The 17,862-nt window shown below is 38.5% G+C and overlaps 1 protein-coding gene and 1 long non-coding RNA gene across 6 annotated transcripts in view; one reads left to right on the top strand and one right to left on the bottom strand.

Moving 5' to 3' along the window:
- LOC107181261 overlaps positions 1-9,229 on the bottom strand; it is a 23,330-nt gene extending 14,101 nt beyond the window's left edge. For 2 of the 3 annotated variants that reach the window (XR_006217033.1, XR_006217032.1), the window contains exons 1-3: positions 9,141-9,229; positions 520-613; positions 186-425 (exon numbers count right to left, since the gene is read on the bottom strand). This is a non-coding gene — a long non-coding RNA (uncharacterized LOC107181261). The remainder of the gene's footprint in view (positions 1-185; positions 426-519; positions 614-9,140) is intronic. The other variant, XR_006217031.1, reaches the window with a different exon arrangement.
- Positions 9,222-17,862, top strand: part of TMEM33 (transmembrane protein 33) — a 24,809-nt gene continuing 16,168 nt past the window's right edge. For 2 of the 3 annotated variants that reach the window (XM_042984620.1, XM_015545113.2), the window contains exons 1-5: positions 9,296-9,382; positions 9,492-9,564; positions 13,351-13,445; positions 13,920-14,107; positions 17,667-17,734. In XM_042984620.1, the coding sequence (XP_042840554.1) occupies positions 9,520-9,564; positions 13,351-13,445; positions 13,920-14,107; positions 17,667-17,734 (396 nt within the window). In that variant the 5' untranslated portion in view covers positions 9,296-9,382; positions 9,492-9,519. Of the gene's footprint in view, positions 9,383-9,491; positions 9,565-13,350; positions 13,446-13,919; positions 14,108-17,666; positions 17,735-17,862 lie in introns of all 3 variants that reach the window. The other variant, XM_042984619.1, reaches the window with a different exon arrangement.

Raw genomic sequence — 17,862 nt, 5'->3', positions numbered from 1 at the left:
AAAAACAAATTTGTAAATTTGTATGGTGACAGACAACTAGACTTATGGTGGTGATTATTGCCCAATGTATAGAAGTATCAAATCAATGTTGTATACCTGAAAGTAATAGAGCGTCATATGTGAATAATAATAATAATAATAATAATAATAGACTATTCAAAAAAACATAAAATGGTTTATGATACCTTACAAAGGAGAAAATGATAGATGTCACTGCATTCAATAGTCAACACTAACCACTGGAAGCTCATATATCTTGGCACAGTAGCTTCAGCTTCTTCCACTATGACTTCAGTATATTTAACACTGTCCCTAAGTTGCCTGAAACACTGTCCTGGAATCCACTTCAGGATCTATAGTTTCATTTGAAGCCCAAGAGAATAGCACAGGAGTGGAGAAAATATAGTCTTTGTGATGCTTCTGCTCTAGGGAGAAACAGCAGTAGAAGAAAATCTAGCAGTTACTAAAAGTGAGCATCATTTGTAAAAATAATCATAGTACAATCTGATAAGTTGTTACCTCCTTATTTTCATCCATTCAAAATAAATGATTTCTTCTTGGTAACATTTCTAGAACCTCCATTGTGTTCCATTTTCGTCTATCTTCAGCCTGTCTGAGAATGCACAAGAAGCAAAAAGCATGTAATGAAAGGAACTCGATTATTAGAATAAAACGATTATGTTGGTTCAGTCAGCAAAATGAAGTCAACCTACTAAAAAGAGTTTTAATGGGGAGTATCATCCTTCATAAATCAGGCAAGCAAACCATGAGCCATTTGGAAAGGAACTTGGTTTGTGCCCTTTTCATTTATCTTAATTTGATAGCTTCATGGAGCCATGGCCAGGCAGTCTCTGGTTAAGCTTGGGGCCTAATGTTGTGGGACAGATCCTTCCTCCATATATTCACTTACTATTTTTATTTAGGTTTCAAAGGCAAAGGAAAAAATTTCAACACTATCAAAGGACTAGTATCAAAACATAATTTTAACATCTTAACATACTTTTTGAAAAACTCTAACAAGGGCTCCTGAGTGGCTCAGTCATTAAAATCTGACTTCAGCTCAGGTCATGATCTCATGGTTCCTGAGTTCAAGTCGCACATTGGGTGAGCTTGGGCCCCACTTCAGGTGAACCCTGCTTGTCTCTCTCTCTTTCTGCCCCTTGCTCACTTGCGTCCTCTTTCCTCTCCAACAAAAATAAAAATAAATAAATAATTAAAAACTCTAACAAACTAATAATAGCAGATGGTATCAGAGACAAACAATCCAGTAGAAAAAGGCAACTGAAGAAAAAACCTGAATGGCCAATAAAATTGCGAAAGAGTGCTCAAACTCACTGCTACTAAGGAAAATGTACATTAGAACAAATATGATATACCATTTTCATACACATAAGATTTGGTGGGAACTAAAAATAACAAATGTTGGCAGGGATTAAGGATATTCTCATACTCTAAGTGCAACCACTAGAAGTAAATTTGCAACTATTTTAATATGCAAAGTTGAAGATATTCTGGCCTAACTATTCCACATCTATTTTTATTTTTGTTTGTGCTCCCAGAATTGATTTTAAAGGTAAAAGACTAAATGTTCATGAAGATGCCAAATAAATTCATTTTGGTAATTCATAAATAGGATACCATAAGATAGCTAGAATAAATGAACTAAACCCAGGTGTAGTACCATGGTTACATCCTAAACACACTGTTGACTGAAAAAGTAGATTCTAAGAGCATACATGAAGTATGGTACCATCTGTGAAAAATATAAAAGGATAGAAAACTATACTGTATATTGCTTATTGCGCATGTACAGAGGTAATATAAATCTATGTAACAAAAGTATAAAAACATGAACAGTAAGAATACAGTGATTTCAGTGAAAAGGTAGCTCTGGATAGTTAGGATAATGGAATGGGGATGGGTTTCAACTGTATGTACTGTTTGATAAAACAGAAAAATCTGAAGTAAATATGGCAAAAAATTAACTTCTGTGATACATGTACCCCTGGAAGTACAAAAAAGATTTTCTTTCTTTTTTTTTTTTTAAAGATTTTACTTTTAAGTAATCTCTACACCCAACATGGGGCTCAAATGTACAACCCTGAGATTAAGAGTCACGTGCTATACCGACTGAGCCAGCCAGGTGCCCCACAAGAAAGATTTTCTGAAAGATGTACTGGCTTTAATATTTTTAATGAGATGAAACAGAGCAAAACTTCCATGTATCTGTTTTCCTAAAAAGTTATCTTTTTGGGAACTTGTCACACTGGTTCTCTCCACATTTTGAAAGGCATCCCTTGCAATCTTCTAAACCTTAATAGCTGTTGATTTTTCCAGGGCACCAAACAAAGGAACAATTTGAAATACCAGGTTAGATGTTGAGAAAAAATTACTCTCTGTAACAAATACTTTTGCAATTCATCTGACGTTTGTAGAGGAGGAAAAATTTCTTTTTTCCCTTTACCCATCTTAAGTTCATTGGCTGGTGCCCATGAAAATTAGACTGACAAAAGACAGATTAACAAGAGAAAAAGAAACAGCTTATTAACATGTGAATGAAGCATACACAATGGGAATACCCAGAAAGGAGTAACTCAAAGAGATGGTTAGCACTTGGGCTTATGGAGTATCTTCCCAAAAGAACAGTAAATTTTTAGAGAAGTGACCAAACGAAGAGGACTTTGAGTTTATAGGGTGACAAATTGGGGGAAGGTGAATGTATGGGAGATCTAATGAAAGATAAGGGCTAGTTAGCAAAGTATGTTATGTAGATTCCTTGTTGCCATCTCTGGGCTGATTAAGATAACTTTTGTCCTTTCCAGTAGAGAGAGGAGGGGGAACAACTTCATAAATTTATGTCCTATTTTAGGCAATAGGAGTAATGCAGAGAGCTTTCCTTTTTATCTGCTTCTTCTCAGAGGCCTTCAGCTTAAAATAATCCTTATACCAGGGGTGCCTGGGTGGTTCAGTCGTTTAAGTGTCCGACTTTAGCTCAGGTTACAATCTCACAGTTTGTGGGTTCAAGCCCCACATTGGGCTCTGTGCTGACAGCTCAGAGCCTGGAGCCTGCTTTGGATTCTGTGTCTCCCTCTCTCCCTGCCCCTCCCCTGCTTGTGTTCTGTCTCTCTCTTTCTCAAAAATAAATAAACATTAAAAAATGTAAAAAAGAATAATCTTTATATCAAAGTGCCATATTTTGCTCCCACTGATTTTTTCATTGTTTCTAAAAATATTGGAGGACCAAATTGAATTTCCAATTGATCATTAAATATAATTTTAGGTAATAAGCCAAAAATCATATAGTAATTTATTAAAACTCAGAAGGTATTACATTGTTATAACAAAATTCCCTACATTCTTTTCTTAACATTTTAATATGGAAAATTTTAACACAGAGATGAGATCAGAGAATAATAAACATTCATATGTCTTTCATCTAGATTAAATAATTATTGATATTTTGCTACATTTGCTTTTATGATCTCTATTGGTCCATCACCTAGATACACTGCTCTTTCACTGAAACTTTTGAATGTAATTTGCAGACACCCTGGAACTTTACTTGTAAATCCCATACCTCTCAAAAAATTAACAATAACCATGTAATGTCATCTAATATCCATCTCATAATCGAATGTTTATATGTCCCTCAGATTTCTTTTATTACACCTTTTCAATCTAGAATCTACACAAACTAACATTTGGTTGTTTTAACTTTGTACATTCTTTTAATTTGAAATAGCTCTCCCATCTTTTATAATGATACTCATTTTTTTTTAAGTTTATTTATTTTGAGAAAGAGAGAGAGTGCACGTGGGATAGGGGCAGAGAGAAAAGGAGGGAAAATTCCAAGCAAGCTCCACACTGTCAGCACAGAGCCCGATGCAGGGCTCTAATTCGTGAATTGTGAGATCATGACCTAAGCTGAAATCAAGAGTTGAAATGAAGAGTTGGATGCTTAACCAACTGAACCACCCAGGGGCCCCAATACTCACTTTTTGAAGAGGCCAAGCCAGTTGTTTTGTAGAAGGTCTCACATTTTATTTTTGTCTTACAATGTTGTTTAACGTGTTATTCTGTCTCGTTGAATTTCCTATAAAGTGAAAGTTAGGTCTAGAAGGGCTTGATTAGATTCAGAGTAAATATTCTGCCAAGAATTTCTTATAGGGAATGTTGTGAATATTGTATTGTATCATATCAAGAGACAGTGTAAGGATAACCCACTATATTTGTGATGCTAGATTTGATCTCCTAGCTTAGGTTTTAACTGCCAGGTTGCTCCTTGGGAAAGATTCATCTTTCCTCTTGTAATTGGTTAAAAAAAATCTCTAGTATAATGCTTTGGAAATGTGTCCCCTGTCAACATTTTACCCAATGGGTTCAGCATCCACTGATCAGTCTTACTATTGTTAGTATTATTTCCTGACCAGTTATTAATGTTTTCATTTTAAAAATGAATAGTTGTATACTATATTTTAGTTAAGAATATTTTTAAGACTATTGGGGTCCCTGAGTCAGTAGAGCATGAGACTCTTGATCTCAGGGCTGTAAGTTTGAGCCCCACACTGGGTGTAGAGATTACTTAAAAATAAAATCTTAAAAAAAAAAAAGGCTATTAACCAAAAGTCCTCAACCTTGTTCTATTCCTCATTGTTAAGTTTATCACGTCTGCTTTCTTGAAACTTACGTCCTTTCAGAATGTAAAGTCATTGAATTATAAGAGAAGATTAAATAAATTCTCTAATAGAATAGGAATATATTTAGGGGTTTCAATGAGGGAATTTTCTGATGGGAAAAGGAGAGACTGGTGACAGTGGCACTGGGCAGTATGATTGAGTAGAATTGGAGTAGGCACATAGTGGTATGCTGGACCCAGCACATATTGGCTTGCAAGAGCTGATTGTTAAATTTTTCAGAATTTCGTGAGCTGGTTGTTATGCACAGCCATTATTAAAAGTTAAAGTGTATAAATTTACAGTGAGTTATATTAAAAATAGATAACAGGGGCACATGGGTGGCTTAGTCAGTAGAGCATGCAACTCTGGATCTCATAGTCGTGAGTTCAAGTTCCACTTTGGGAGTAGAGATTACTTTTTTAAAAAGGTAATAGGTGCGCCTCCAGGGGGGCTCAGTCGGTTAAGGGTCGACTTCGGGCTCGGCTGGGGTCATGATCTTGCAGTTTGTGAATTTGAGCCCCGTGCATCAGGCTCTGTGCTGACAGCTCAGAGCCTGGAGCCTGCTTCAGATTCTGTGCCTGCCTCTCTCTCTGCCCCTCCCTGCTCAGGCTCTGTCTATCTCTCAAAAATAAATAAATGTTAAAAAATATTAAAAAAAATTTTTTTTTTTTTTTTTTTTTGGGACAGAGAGAGACAGAGCATGAACGGGGGAGGGACAGAGAGAGAGGGAGACACAGAATCTGAAACAGGCTCCAGGCTCCGAGCCATCAGCCCAGAGCCTGACGCGGGGCTCGAACTCACAGACCGCGAGATCGTGACCTGGCTGAAGTCGGACGCTTAACCGACTGCGCCACCCAGGCGCCCCCCAAAAAAATTTTTTTTTAATGTTTACTTATTTTTGAGACAGAGAGAGACAGAGCATGAACGGGAGAGGGTCAGAGAGAGAGAGGGAGACACAGAATCCGAAACAGGCTCCAGGCTCTGAGCTGTCAGCACAGAGCCCAACGCAGGGCTTGAACTCACGAACAGCGAGATCATGACCTGAGCCGAAGTCCGACGCTCAACCGACTGAGCCACCCAGGCGCCCCAAAAAATATTTTTAAGAAAGGTAATAAACATTCAAAACTCGTAATTATTTTTACTACACTTTCCCATTATCTATGCCCTTGAGGTTATTTATGTCTATTGTATCTGCATTATGGAAATGTTATATGATAATGAGCTGTGCACATCTCTTTCCAGTTTCATGTTCAGTGACATTAGGCTAATAGTTTCAAATAGGTCATGGAGGCAGCATTTACAACATGGAAACACCAGCAAGCATGACAAATCAAGGCTATTTATTATTTTGTTGATTGTCTAGACTTAAAAGTTATGGTCAAGAATGGGGTGCCTATGTGGCTCAGTCTGTTAAGAATCCGACTCTTGGTTTCAGCTCAGCTCATGATCTTGTGGTTTGTGTGAGCAAGTCCTTGAATTGGGCTCTGTGCTGACAGTGCATGGAGCCTGCTTGGGATTCTCTCTGTCCCTCTCTCCCTGACCCTCCCCGTGCATATGTGTGTTCTCTCTCTCTCTCTCTCAAAATAAATAAACTTTAAACAAAGTTATGAAGAGCTTGTAAATACGGATGAAACTTAAAAGTGTGTTATGTCTGTAGCTGTTAACATTGTAAACAGCAGTAAAAATTGAGTAAATATTCTTTCAGTATTCAAAAACCATTATTCACTGCAGAAAAGAAGTTGATCACATTATTGTTGAAAGAGTGAAGTTTCAATATGTGTTAGTTGTTTCACTTTGATTTTATTCCTTAACAAAAATATCAAACAACATTCACAGAATTATGTTGGTTCATCAATAGCGACAACATGTTGCTCTGGATACAAAAGTTCAGTAAAAATCAACAAAAGTGCTTTGTGAGAATCAATTGTTATATGCAATTTAAGCAGAGAACATTTGAGGTTAATATTTTTTTCATAAGAGCATTTCTTTTAAGTAGGTTCCATGACCAATGTGGGGCGTGAACTCATGACCCCAAGCCCTGATACTGAGAGTCATATGCTCTACCCCATGAGCCAGCCAGGAGCCTCATAAGAGGAGTTTTTAAATCAATAAAACATATATTCATATATATATGTTTTATATATGTTTATATATATGTATATACATATGTGCATATACATATATATGTATATATGTTACATAAATATGCTTATAAATAATATGTTTATTTATATATAATGTTTATATATAATATATAATAATATAATATATATTTAATGTTTATATAATATATGTTTATTTATATATATGTTTATATATGTTTTATACGTTTATATACGTATATACATATGTGTATATACATATATATGTATATATATATGTATATATGTTACATACATATGCTTATAAATAATATATATATATAATGTTTATTTTGAGGGAGAGGGAGAGAGAGAAAGGGATGGACGCTTGACCGACTAAGCCACCCAGGTGCTCCCAAACATATATATTGCTATGGACTAAAATTCATGTGTTGAACCTTAACCCCAATATGACTAGATTTGGAGATAACACCTTTAGTAGGTAATTAAGTGTAAATGAGGTATAAGGGTGTGGCCCTAACAATAAAACTGGGTGGCCTTATTAAAAACGGAAGCGAAATAAGTCAGTCAGAGAAAAACAGATATCATATGATTTCATTCATATGTTGAATTTAAGAAACTTGACAGATGAGAAAAATAAGATAAAAACTGAGAGGGAGGCAAACCATAAGAGACCCTTAAATATAGAGAACAAACTGAAGGTTGATGGGGGTGGGGAATGGGCTAAATGGGTGATGGGTATTAAGAGGGGCACTTGTTGGGATGAGCACTGGGTGTTGCATGTAAGTGATGAATCACTGAGTTCTACTGAAGACACTACACTGTATGTTAACTACCTTGAGAATTAGATAAATAAATAACTAAGGGGAAGCAAGAGTTCTCTCCTTTCCCTCTCCTTACCAGGGAAAGGCCATGTGAGCACACAATGAAATGGCAGCCACTTACAAGTCAAGAAAAAAGGCTTCAGAATGAAACCTTCCTGCCAGCACCTTGGTCCTGGACTTTCCAGCCTCCAGAACTGTGAGAAATAAATTTCTTTTCTGTAAGCGTACGGTATTTTGTTATGGCAGCCCAAGCTTAGACACACACACACACACACACACACACACACACACACACACACACTCCTGATAGGTACCTAAGTATTTGTAAGCACTGTTAGGGAATGATAAGTGCTATAAAAATATGGAGTAAATGATATATGAAGAGTGCAGTGAAGGCGGTGCTTTAGATAACCCAGGCTGTAGATCATGAGAACCTGAACTTGGGAAGTGACCTTAGAAAAACAGAAGTTTAGGGGCCTGGGTGACTCAGCTGGTTAAGTGTCCTACTCTTGGTTTTGGTTCAGGTCATGGTCTCATAGCTTCAAGGATTCGAGCCCCACATCTGTCTCTGTGCTGGCAGCGAAGAGCCTGCTTGGGATATTCTCTCTCTCTCTCTCTCTCTCTCTCTCCCTCCCTCCCTCTGTCTCCCTCTCTCTCTGCCCCTTTTCCACTTGCACTGTCTGTCTCTCTCAAATAAATAAATAAACTTAAAAAAAAAGAAAAACAAGTTTACATGGCTTCAATAGGGCACCATTTGACTTGTCAGCTAACTGCCTAGCACCTGGACTGCCCATGGATATTGGATATTTCTCCTGTAAGTATGTGAAACATTCCAACTAATCCCCTGAGTTTTAGTTTGCTCCTCTGATCATCCTCTATCCTATTGCCAGAGTGATGGTTCAAATCTTTTACAATCCACCTCTCCCTGTCCCACCCCTCCCCCAACACACACATCCGTTCATTGTGGTCATACTGAACTAGTTCCTTGACTCTGTCCTGTTGCTTCATGAACTTTCTGTTGCTCTATCTGGAATTCCCTCCCCTGTTTAGCCAACTTCTCCTTGTCCTTCAAAATTTAGGGCCAGAATTACCTTTTCCAGGAAACCTTCCCAGACCCTTTCTGATTTAGGTACCCTCTGTCCATATTACACAAGCACTATGCTGTGATTTCGGTTTGTCTTTCCCACAATCTGTGTCATATTCATTTTTTTACCCTCCATGCCAAGCATTGGGGCCTGTCACATAGCAGGCCTCGTTAAGTACTTGTTGAAAATTTTTATAATTAGGACCACAGGGCTTAGCGAGCCTGCGGAGGAAAACAGCAAAGAAGACATTTCTACGGCTTCTGCATAAAAGAGCAGAGACATTTTGGGGTTCGGACAGGGACAGAGAGGACCGTCTGGGAGTTGGAGAAGCGGGAAAAGTTGCTTCGCCACCCTCCCTTGTTAGCTTCCACAGCTAGAGTACAGGACAGGCGAAACTGAAATAAGAAAAACTACATTTCCCGTCATGCCTCAAGACACCGCTATCGGTTTCACCTCTTTGTCACCGCCTTTTCCCCGCGGAAGTAAAAGGAGCACTTCCAGGTTCGGCAAGAACCTGGAGCCGGGGCTGTTAGATCGGCGCCGTTGGGTCTTGCTCCGAAGCTCCGCCTTCTCTCCGGTTTTTCTAGAAGCCCGGCTTTGCTCTTGGCAGTGTCGTACAGGTATTTTCCGGCCCCTTCGGGTGCTCCCAAGGCAGTTCGCTACACCGGAGCGGGCGAAACTTTTCTTCTGTTGAGGTTCGGAGTTCCCTTAGGGCGCGGCGGGCTCGTTGCACGGTGCAGGGAAACCGGTTATCGGAGTCGTGGCCCCGTGCTTACATCCCTTTTCTTCCCTTACCGATTGCAGCGTCCGAGGCGCGTGTGCGAATCTCCCCATGGCAGAAACGGCCCCGAACGGCCCCCAAGGGGCGGGCGCAGTGGTAAGTGAGCGAGCAGGGTCTTCTGGGTTGGTTTATAGGAGTTAGAACGGAGCAGGAAGTGTTGCTCAGTTCCGAGGCGTTTCAGCTCATCGCTTAAAGGGCCTGGGCTTAGTGAGTGAGGTGGGGGTAGCGTAGAGAGAAGAGATCTTGAGCGAAGATGTGGAGGAAGCTACAGGTTTTCTGTTGGTAGCGACAGTGGGCTGGCCTGGAGCAGGTGACCCTCACCTGTATGCCAAGGAAATTGGGCCGCCTTGCCTCTTCCCCCCTCTCGGTCTCTAATTGTCCTAGGTTCCAAGGTTGAAGATGCCACCTGAGGTGGTGCCGTGACACAGGCCTCATTCTGCACAGGCGTGCTGGGAGAGAACGTCTCTCTGCCCGTTTTATGCCATTATATGGAAATTACGCAGTGAGGGGGGAGGGGTCTTTTTTTTTTTTCTTTTCGTCATTTTATCCGTACCTTTTTTTTTTTTTTTTAACGAAGAGAGATCTTAGGCTTCTGTAAATGTTTTATTCTTAGCATGCAGATCTGCTTAATAGTTATTTGTATTGCTCTCTAATTTTAAACACTATGAATGTGTGAATTGAGCTTGTCTCTTTTTCCTTTTTAAACATTTTGCAACATTTCCACTTATATACACAAATTTTCTTTTTTCTTGATTTTGCTGAGCCGTTTAAGAATTAGTTGCATACACAATGATGGCCAATTCATACATACTTAAGTATTCTTTTACATGACCACGGTGCAGCCGTTGTGGCAATATTTGCAGTTAAATTTGAGAAATTTAACACTGATCCATGTTGTTACCTTATTTAAAATCCATATTCAGATTTCCTCAGTTGTGTGTTAAAGTGTTTTCCTCCTCATCCAGGATTCAATCTAAAAGCATGCATTGCTTTTACTGGCCTTTAGTCACTTTTAGCCCAGAATAGTTCCCTTGCCTTCTTCCTCTTGCCATTTTTGACTTTCAAGAGTCCAGACTTGTTCTGCAGAATGCTTCTCAAATTGAAGTTGGTTGGTTTTTTTCCCCCGGTCACTAGATTCAAGTTGAACATTCTGGCACGATTGTTGTTACATAAGTGATAGTCTGCCTTTTTCAGTGCACTATATATATCAAAAAGCATTTTATGTTGATTTATTCCGTCATTGCAGATACTAATTGATTATTTGGTTCAAGTGGTATCCACCAGATTCTCCACTGTAAAAATACTTTTTTTTCTTTTGTAGTTGAAAACTATTCTGTGGCATGATACTTTGAGACTGTGTGAATAGTTTTTCCACCTAAGTAGATTTGTTGACTATAACATGGTTAGATTGTTGCCTCTTAAAGTATAAACCAATACTTTTTTAAACCTTTTTTATTGTGTACTAAAATAGAGATATATAAAGTATTCAAAATGAAACACAGAGACCAGTGATTTATTACAGAATAAACACCCTAAACAGTTTTGTTTTTTTTTAAAGATTTTATTTTATTTATTTTTAATTTTTTTTCTTTTAATGTTTATTTATTTTTGAGACAGAGAGAGACAGAGCATGAACAGGGGAGGGTCAGAGAGAGAGGGAGACACAGAATCGGAAGCAGGCCCCAGGCTCCAAGCTGTCAGCACAGAGCCCGACGCGGGGCCCGAACTCACGGACCGTGAGATCATGACCTGAGCCGAAGTCGGACGCTCAACCAACTGAGCCACCCAGGCGCCCCTAAAGATTTTATTTTTAAGCAATCTCTATACTCAACAAGGGGCTTGAATCCACAACCTGGAGATCAAGAGCCGCATGCCCCATTGACTGAGCCAGGTGCCCCTAAACAAATAGATTTTATTTTTTTATTAAAAAATTTTTTTTGTTAATGTTTGTTTATTTTTGAGAGAGACAGGGACAGAGGTAGGCTGTAGAATCCGAGGTAGGCTCCAGACTCTGAGCTGTCAGCACAGAGCCTGATGCGGGGCTTGAACTCATGAACTGTGAGGTCATGACCTGAGCCGAAGTTGGACACCCAACCGACTGAGCCACCCAGGCGCCCCTAGATTTTATTTTATTATTTTTTTAAGGGTTTTTTTTTTTTTTTAATTTTTGAGACAGAGAGAGACAGAGCATGAACGGGGGAGGGTCAGAGAGAGGGAGACACAGAATCTGAAACAGGCTCCAGGCTCTGAGCTGTCAGCACAGAGCCCGACGCGGGGCTTGAACTCACGGACCACGAGATCATGACCTGAGCCGAAGTCGGCCGCTTAACCGACTGAGCCACCCAGGTGCCCCATGCCCCTAGATTTTAAAGAACATGTTGTAAAATTAAGTTTCAGTCTGAATATTTGTGGAGAAACTGAGTACAGTAAGCTAGATTCGTTCTTCCACTTGGCTACTTGTGATCATTTAAATTTAGAGGAGTCACAATGTAGTAGGTTTGGTTAGAATAAAACAGACAGCTTTCTTTTCTTCTTTATTTCTTTCCATCTCTCCCTCTTTTTCTGTCTTCCCTCTTTCTTTCGTAGGCTCCACACTCAACGTGGGGCTGGAACTCATGACCCTGAGATCAAGAGTCAGACACTACCGACTGAGCCAGCCAGGTGCCCCAAAACAGGGATTTTTCTGAAATTACCTGCATATTGTTATAAAGACATGCAGTAAAACATCTTTGGATTTTAAAATGTACTTGCATTTTTTTCAAAAGCTTTTTATATAGTATTTCAAAAGATAATTAAGTTAGATTGCTTAGAGTAGTGTTTTTAGACTCCACATTAAGATTCGTAAATGAATTGTGAAATCAGCATAGTGGAAACACTAAGTATTTCTTAAACATTAAATAGAATACAAAATACCAAAAGCCGTCACACATAGGAAGGTTGATGTTTTGTGAAGCTTCTGTTTACTTGTATATCTGTGTATGTTTGTGTCGAACCTTGATGTAAAAATTAACATAGATTCTATCAAAAAATGTAAAAGCCACTTAAGAATTTGAATACAAGACACATTTTTAATGAGAAATCAGATTTTAAGTTATCCCATTAGTGATAATGGATACATCTTTGGCAAATGCAGCAAGGGCAAAGAAAGATGGAGAAAAAATGGAGAATAAAGTGGTATATGGGAGTTTAATCTAGGGCCATTGAAACTAGGGTAAGATGTATGGGGCGGTTTCCAGGGGATGAAGAAAGTCATAAAATTGGAGAGGCAGGTGCTATTTAACATTTGACAGCCACATTTTGGACAGAGTGTCTCAGGCCCTTCTTTATACATAAGCAAATTATCCACAGGCCAGTAAGTTCAGTAGTGAGTGACTATTACCATGGTTTTGCATTTCTCCTTTTGCAAGGTTCATTTAATTCAAAGTGGCTTTATGTAATGCCTTTTTACTCAAATCTTAAACCTACCTATTTGAATTTGAGGTTTTTCTAAGAACAGATACTATGGTTCTCTTGAGAGCAATTAGTTCTTATTTAGCATTCTTTTAAAAGATGAAGCCAGTATTACAAGTGTTGAAGGAATACAGACAATTGTAGTTAAATTTCAGTTCAAAGGTTTCTTAACTAGTCTGTATTTTTTAAAAATATCAATTTTTTTTTTTTTCTATTTAAGTACTTTGGTGCTTTCTGCATCAAAGCCATAAGGTGTTTGGATGTGTTACTGAGCGTATATGTGAAATAGCTGCCTTAAGAGTTTTCGTTTTGATTTTAAATAATTGCTACAGGGCTGTTAAGACATTTTGAATAGGAGTAAAACTGTGTAATCTTCATTCTTAGATAATTTGCAGGTTTAGTTCACTACAATATTTTTCTTTTTAAATTTAGCAATTCATGATGACCAATAAACTGGACACGGCCATGTGGCTTTCTCGATTGTTCACAGTTTACTGCTCTGCCTTGTTTGTTCTGCCACTTCTTGGGTATGTATTACACAGATTTCTGCCTTTGATACTCAGTTCAGTCGGTTTTTATGGACTACCTTTTATGTGGAAGACTTGTTAAACTGCAAGAGTTTCAAGGACAAATAAAATGCAGGTCTCCTTTAGGCACCGATAACCCAGTAGTAGTACCAACTGAAGGAATATTTTATATCGTGTGCTTTGTGAAAGTTGACATCAAGTTGAAAATCAGAAAGAAAATGGATGTGTGGGGATGAGAGGAGTTCATATTTTTTGCCTATTTGACACTTAATAGGAGGAACGCCTGCTGTATAAAATTCAGTTGGGTATGTATATGAAGTGATGCTTCTGAGAAGGTATAGTAGGTTCAAGTAATTTTTTTCTATTGACATGGAAGAGATTTAGGTGTTGTGCAATGATGATGCAATCCACAAAGGAGGAAGAGACATGGTAGTTGTTAAGTCTCATGATAACCTCTCCTCTGGTAATTTGCAGGTTGCACGAAGCTGCAAGCTTTTACCAGCGTGCTTTACTGGCAAATGCTCTTACTAGTGCCCTGAGACTGCACCAGAGATTACCGCATTTCCAGTTAAGCAGAGCATTCCTGGCCCAGGCTTTATTGGAAGACAGCTGCCACTACCTGCTGTACTCACTCATCTTTGTCAATTCCTACCCGGTTACAAGTATCCTTTTTGTGCTTTTTTGATGAGGAAATCGCGTATGAAGCATATAGACGATTCTGATTATTTTTTGCAGTAGGGAAGGTTCGGCAGTAAGGGGTTCCATGAAGCCTGGGTTGGTTGGTTTGTTGGCACTTAATTTGAATGAAGATACATTTAGTGTAAGAATATCTGACTCTAAAATGTAAAGTCTAAATTTGAAGAGCTGGTGTGGGGATTTTAAATTTTGTGTCTTTGTTCCTGCCTCTTGTAAGCCTCTCTGTTGACAATGGATATTGTGAAGTTCAGATTAAAAGCATAGGACTGTGGAGGACTTATTTTAATATTTAAGGTTTTTTTATTTGATTCAATCTTCTTTGGGAAAGTGCCCATATATCTTGCCATAAAAAAGAATCCTCGGCTCTTTCAATTCCATGTGAGCTAGAAACAAATGGAAATTCATTAAGAAATAACTTATTTAAGAGAGAATTGGATAATTAATAAATACAATAAAAATACTAGTATTTACTGTGGATAGAGGAGAAAATAAGGACACATGGATAATATTTGGAGCTAATGAGGATTACAGAACTCATTTGGAATTGTATGTTTATACATTTCAAAAGTGTGTTGGGTGACAAGTGGTTTTCTAAAAACATGGGGGAGGGTTGGGGAGGAGGACTTTAGTTTAGTATGTTTGAGAAGCACTGGATCAAACGGCCTTCAGTAGGTTTCTTTACCATAGGACCTTTGATCTACTAATGTTCATTGTGAGGTGAAAGAGTTGGGGGAAGGGCAGAGAGGGGGAGAGAGAGAGAGAGCGAGAGAGAGGGAGGGAGAGAGAGAATCCTAAGTACACTCCATGCTGTTACCACGGAGTCCAGTGCAGGACTTGGACACATGAACTGTGAGATCATGAACTAAGCTGAAATTGAGTCAGATGCTTAACTTACTGAGCCATCCAGGTGCCCCAATTCTAATCTGAATTTAAAAAAAAAATTTTTTTTCAATGTTTATTTATTTTTAAGAGACAGAGGTGAGTAGGGGAGGGGCAGAGAAAGAGGGAGACAAAGAATCCGAAGCAGGCTCCAGGCTCTGAGCTGTCAGCACAGATAGCTCCTGAACCCCGAGATCATGGCCTGAGCTGAAGTCAGACGTTTAACCGACTGAGCCACCCAGGCACCCCAATACTAATCTGATTCTTAAAAGTAGTTGGGTATTATGTTAGTAAATAAAGATGAGCCCAAAGTCATATTACAAAGTTGTGTTCTGATCTTTGCATTTACATGGGTGATGCTGTCCTTGATGTCTAGCCATGATAGGTACTTAGGGTTTAACTTGTAGACTTTTCACCCTTTTTATTTTCTGAATAGTTTAAAAGTTACATTGAAAGCTAAGATTATGAATCTCTTCTAAGGATTTGTGAATTATAGAATGTTAGAAGTAAAAACTTGTTAGAAATATGTAGCTTTGAGGCACCTGGGTGGCTCGGTTGAGCATCTGACTCTTGATTTTGGCTCAAGTCATGATCCCAGGGTTGTGGGACGGAGCCCGTGTTGGGCTCTGCACTGGGCGTGGAGTCTGCTTAAGATTCTCTCTCTCCCCCTGACCCCTGCCCCGCTCACATGCACTGCCTGTTTCTCTCTTAAAATAAAAAATAAAATCTGTAGCTTTGATGACACTTGACCTAGGAAATGAAGTTAGTGTCAGAGCCATGATTAAAACCCACATGTCTTGACTCTCTTCAGGGTTCTGTTTTCATTACTTGCATTGCTTCTGCAGAATCAGGCTTTAAGTTAGGATATGTGTCAGAGTTTAAATTTAAGAAGCAACAAGATTTTGCAATGGCCTTAGAGAAGAGAGTTGTAGCTTTCATCAGTTCCAAAATGATCTATGATTGATTAAAAAGTATAAAGCTATATTGGGGCGCCTGGGTGGCTCAGTCCGTTAAGCCTCCGACTTTAGCTCAGGTCACGATCTCGCGGTCCGTGAGTTTGAGTCCCCCATCAGGCTCTGGGCTGATGGCTCAGAGCCTGGAGCCTGCTTCCGATTCTGTGTCTCCCTCTCCTTCTGCCCCTCCCCCGTTCATGCTCTGTCTCTCTCTGTCTCAAAAATAAATAAACGTTAAAAAAAAAAAATTAAAAAAAAAAGTATAAAGCTATATATACATGATCTCTACTGAGGAAATTGGCATTTTACTTAATTCTTGTGTGTGTTGGGGAAGAATTGGTTAGGATGTTAATTTGGAGAACTACTAGATGAGAGGTAGGATTTTTGTAAACCTTGGGTATATCACTGTCATCTTTGCCAGTTGGAAATTAGGGACCTTTGGATCTAATGAGTTACAGTTATAATGAATGAATTTGGTACTCTTTGTGTTACAGTAATCACAATTTCCCATCACACCAAGCTTTCAGTTAATGTAGAAAAATATAATGGTTCATTTCCTAGAAACTGGAAATAATTTTTTTAAATAAGGGTAATTTAAAAATTTTTTTGATTTTTTTTTTTTTTTTTTTAAAGTAAACTACCCCCAACGTGGGACTTGAACTCATGACCCTGAGATCAAGTCACATGCTGTACTGACTAAGCCAGTCAGGCATCCCAGAAACTGCAGATACTTTTAGGCTGAGTGTTTTTGCCCTTCATGATGGATGAACAGTCTCTGTCATTTTAGGAAAATACTTGACAGTGTTTTTGCTCTCGTTTTTCTTGACCTGGCAGAAATTGGGTAATAAATAGGATCTTTTGAGCGATTTTCATTTTTCAAAAAGCTGAATGAAAGTTGTATATTTATCCATGACATAAAGCCAAACAATTGAATTCAAATATGTTTGTAATTAAGCTGATGAGACTTTGAACTAACTGTACACAACCCCAAATACACACTTTTTATTCAGTACAGGTTGAGAACACATGGCTGTACAAGCTTCATAGGTACGGTATCTTGAAATAATAGGGATCTTGTAGGAAAGAGATAATGGGGATCTTATAGGAAAGAGATAATGCAGGATCTTTAGTTGAGGAAAATTGGTAAGTCCTTTTTTAAAGTTTTATTTTTCATTTTTATTTTACGTGAATTCTACCCCCAACCTGGGGTTCAAACTTAGCACCCCGAGATCAAGTTGCATGTTGTACAGACTGAGCCAGCCAGGCACCCCTGTGGAAGTACAATTTAAACTGTTCCCCACACTCTTTCCTAAGCAGTTGTGATGAGGAAAGCAGTACAAAGACTGTCTTCGAATTTGAAGGCAAATTCTTTTGTCCAGGATGGCCTTTGTGGAGTTAAAAGCTGTCATATTTAAGGCTTTGAGGTGGCCTAGATTTCAATTTAATTGTTTACAATATTTTATTATCTAATAGAAAAGGAAACTTTTATCACTTTAAGTTTTTTCATAAAAAAACTGAGCTTTAGAAACTGAAATTGTTTGCAGATTAAAAGCTTCATTTGGTTGCAAAGTGTATCAGTAAAACAAAAGCCACCACTGAAGTCATTTTTGCAGATGCCATTTCAGATCTATATTGGGCATAATACCAAAGTACTTAATAAACATTAAATTTTTTCCTTAATTGTTTTCTTCAGTGAGTATTTTTCCTGTGTTGCTATTCTCCTTGCTTCATGCTGCCACATATACGAAAAAGGTCCTTGATGTAAGTACAGCTGTGGTGTTTTTTTGACTTCTGGATTGCAGACTGTTGGTTGGCATGAATTTGAGTTCTAAGACATTTTGGCATTTGTCATAAAAGTTTCCTCCATTCCCTACAAACTTGTAAATTAT

This window comes from Panthera tigris, chromosome B1, assembly GCF_018350195.1.
Source record: "Panthera tigris isolate Pti1 chromosome B1, P.tigris_Pti1_mat1.1, whole genome shotgun sequence".
Taxonomy (NCBI): domain Eukaryota; kingdom Metazoa; phylum Chordata; class Mammalia; order Carnivora; family Felidae; genus Panthera; species Panthera tigris.
This window is presented reverse-complemented; position numbering and strand designations above follow the sequence as displayed.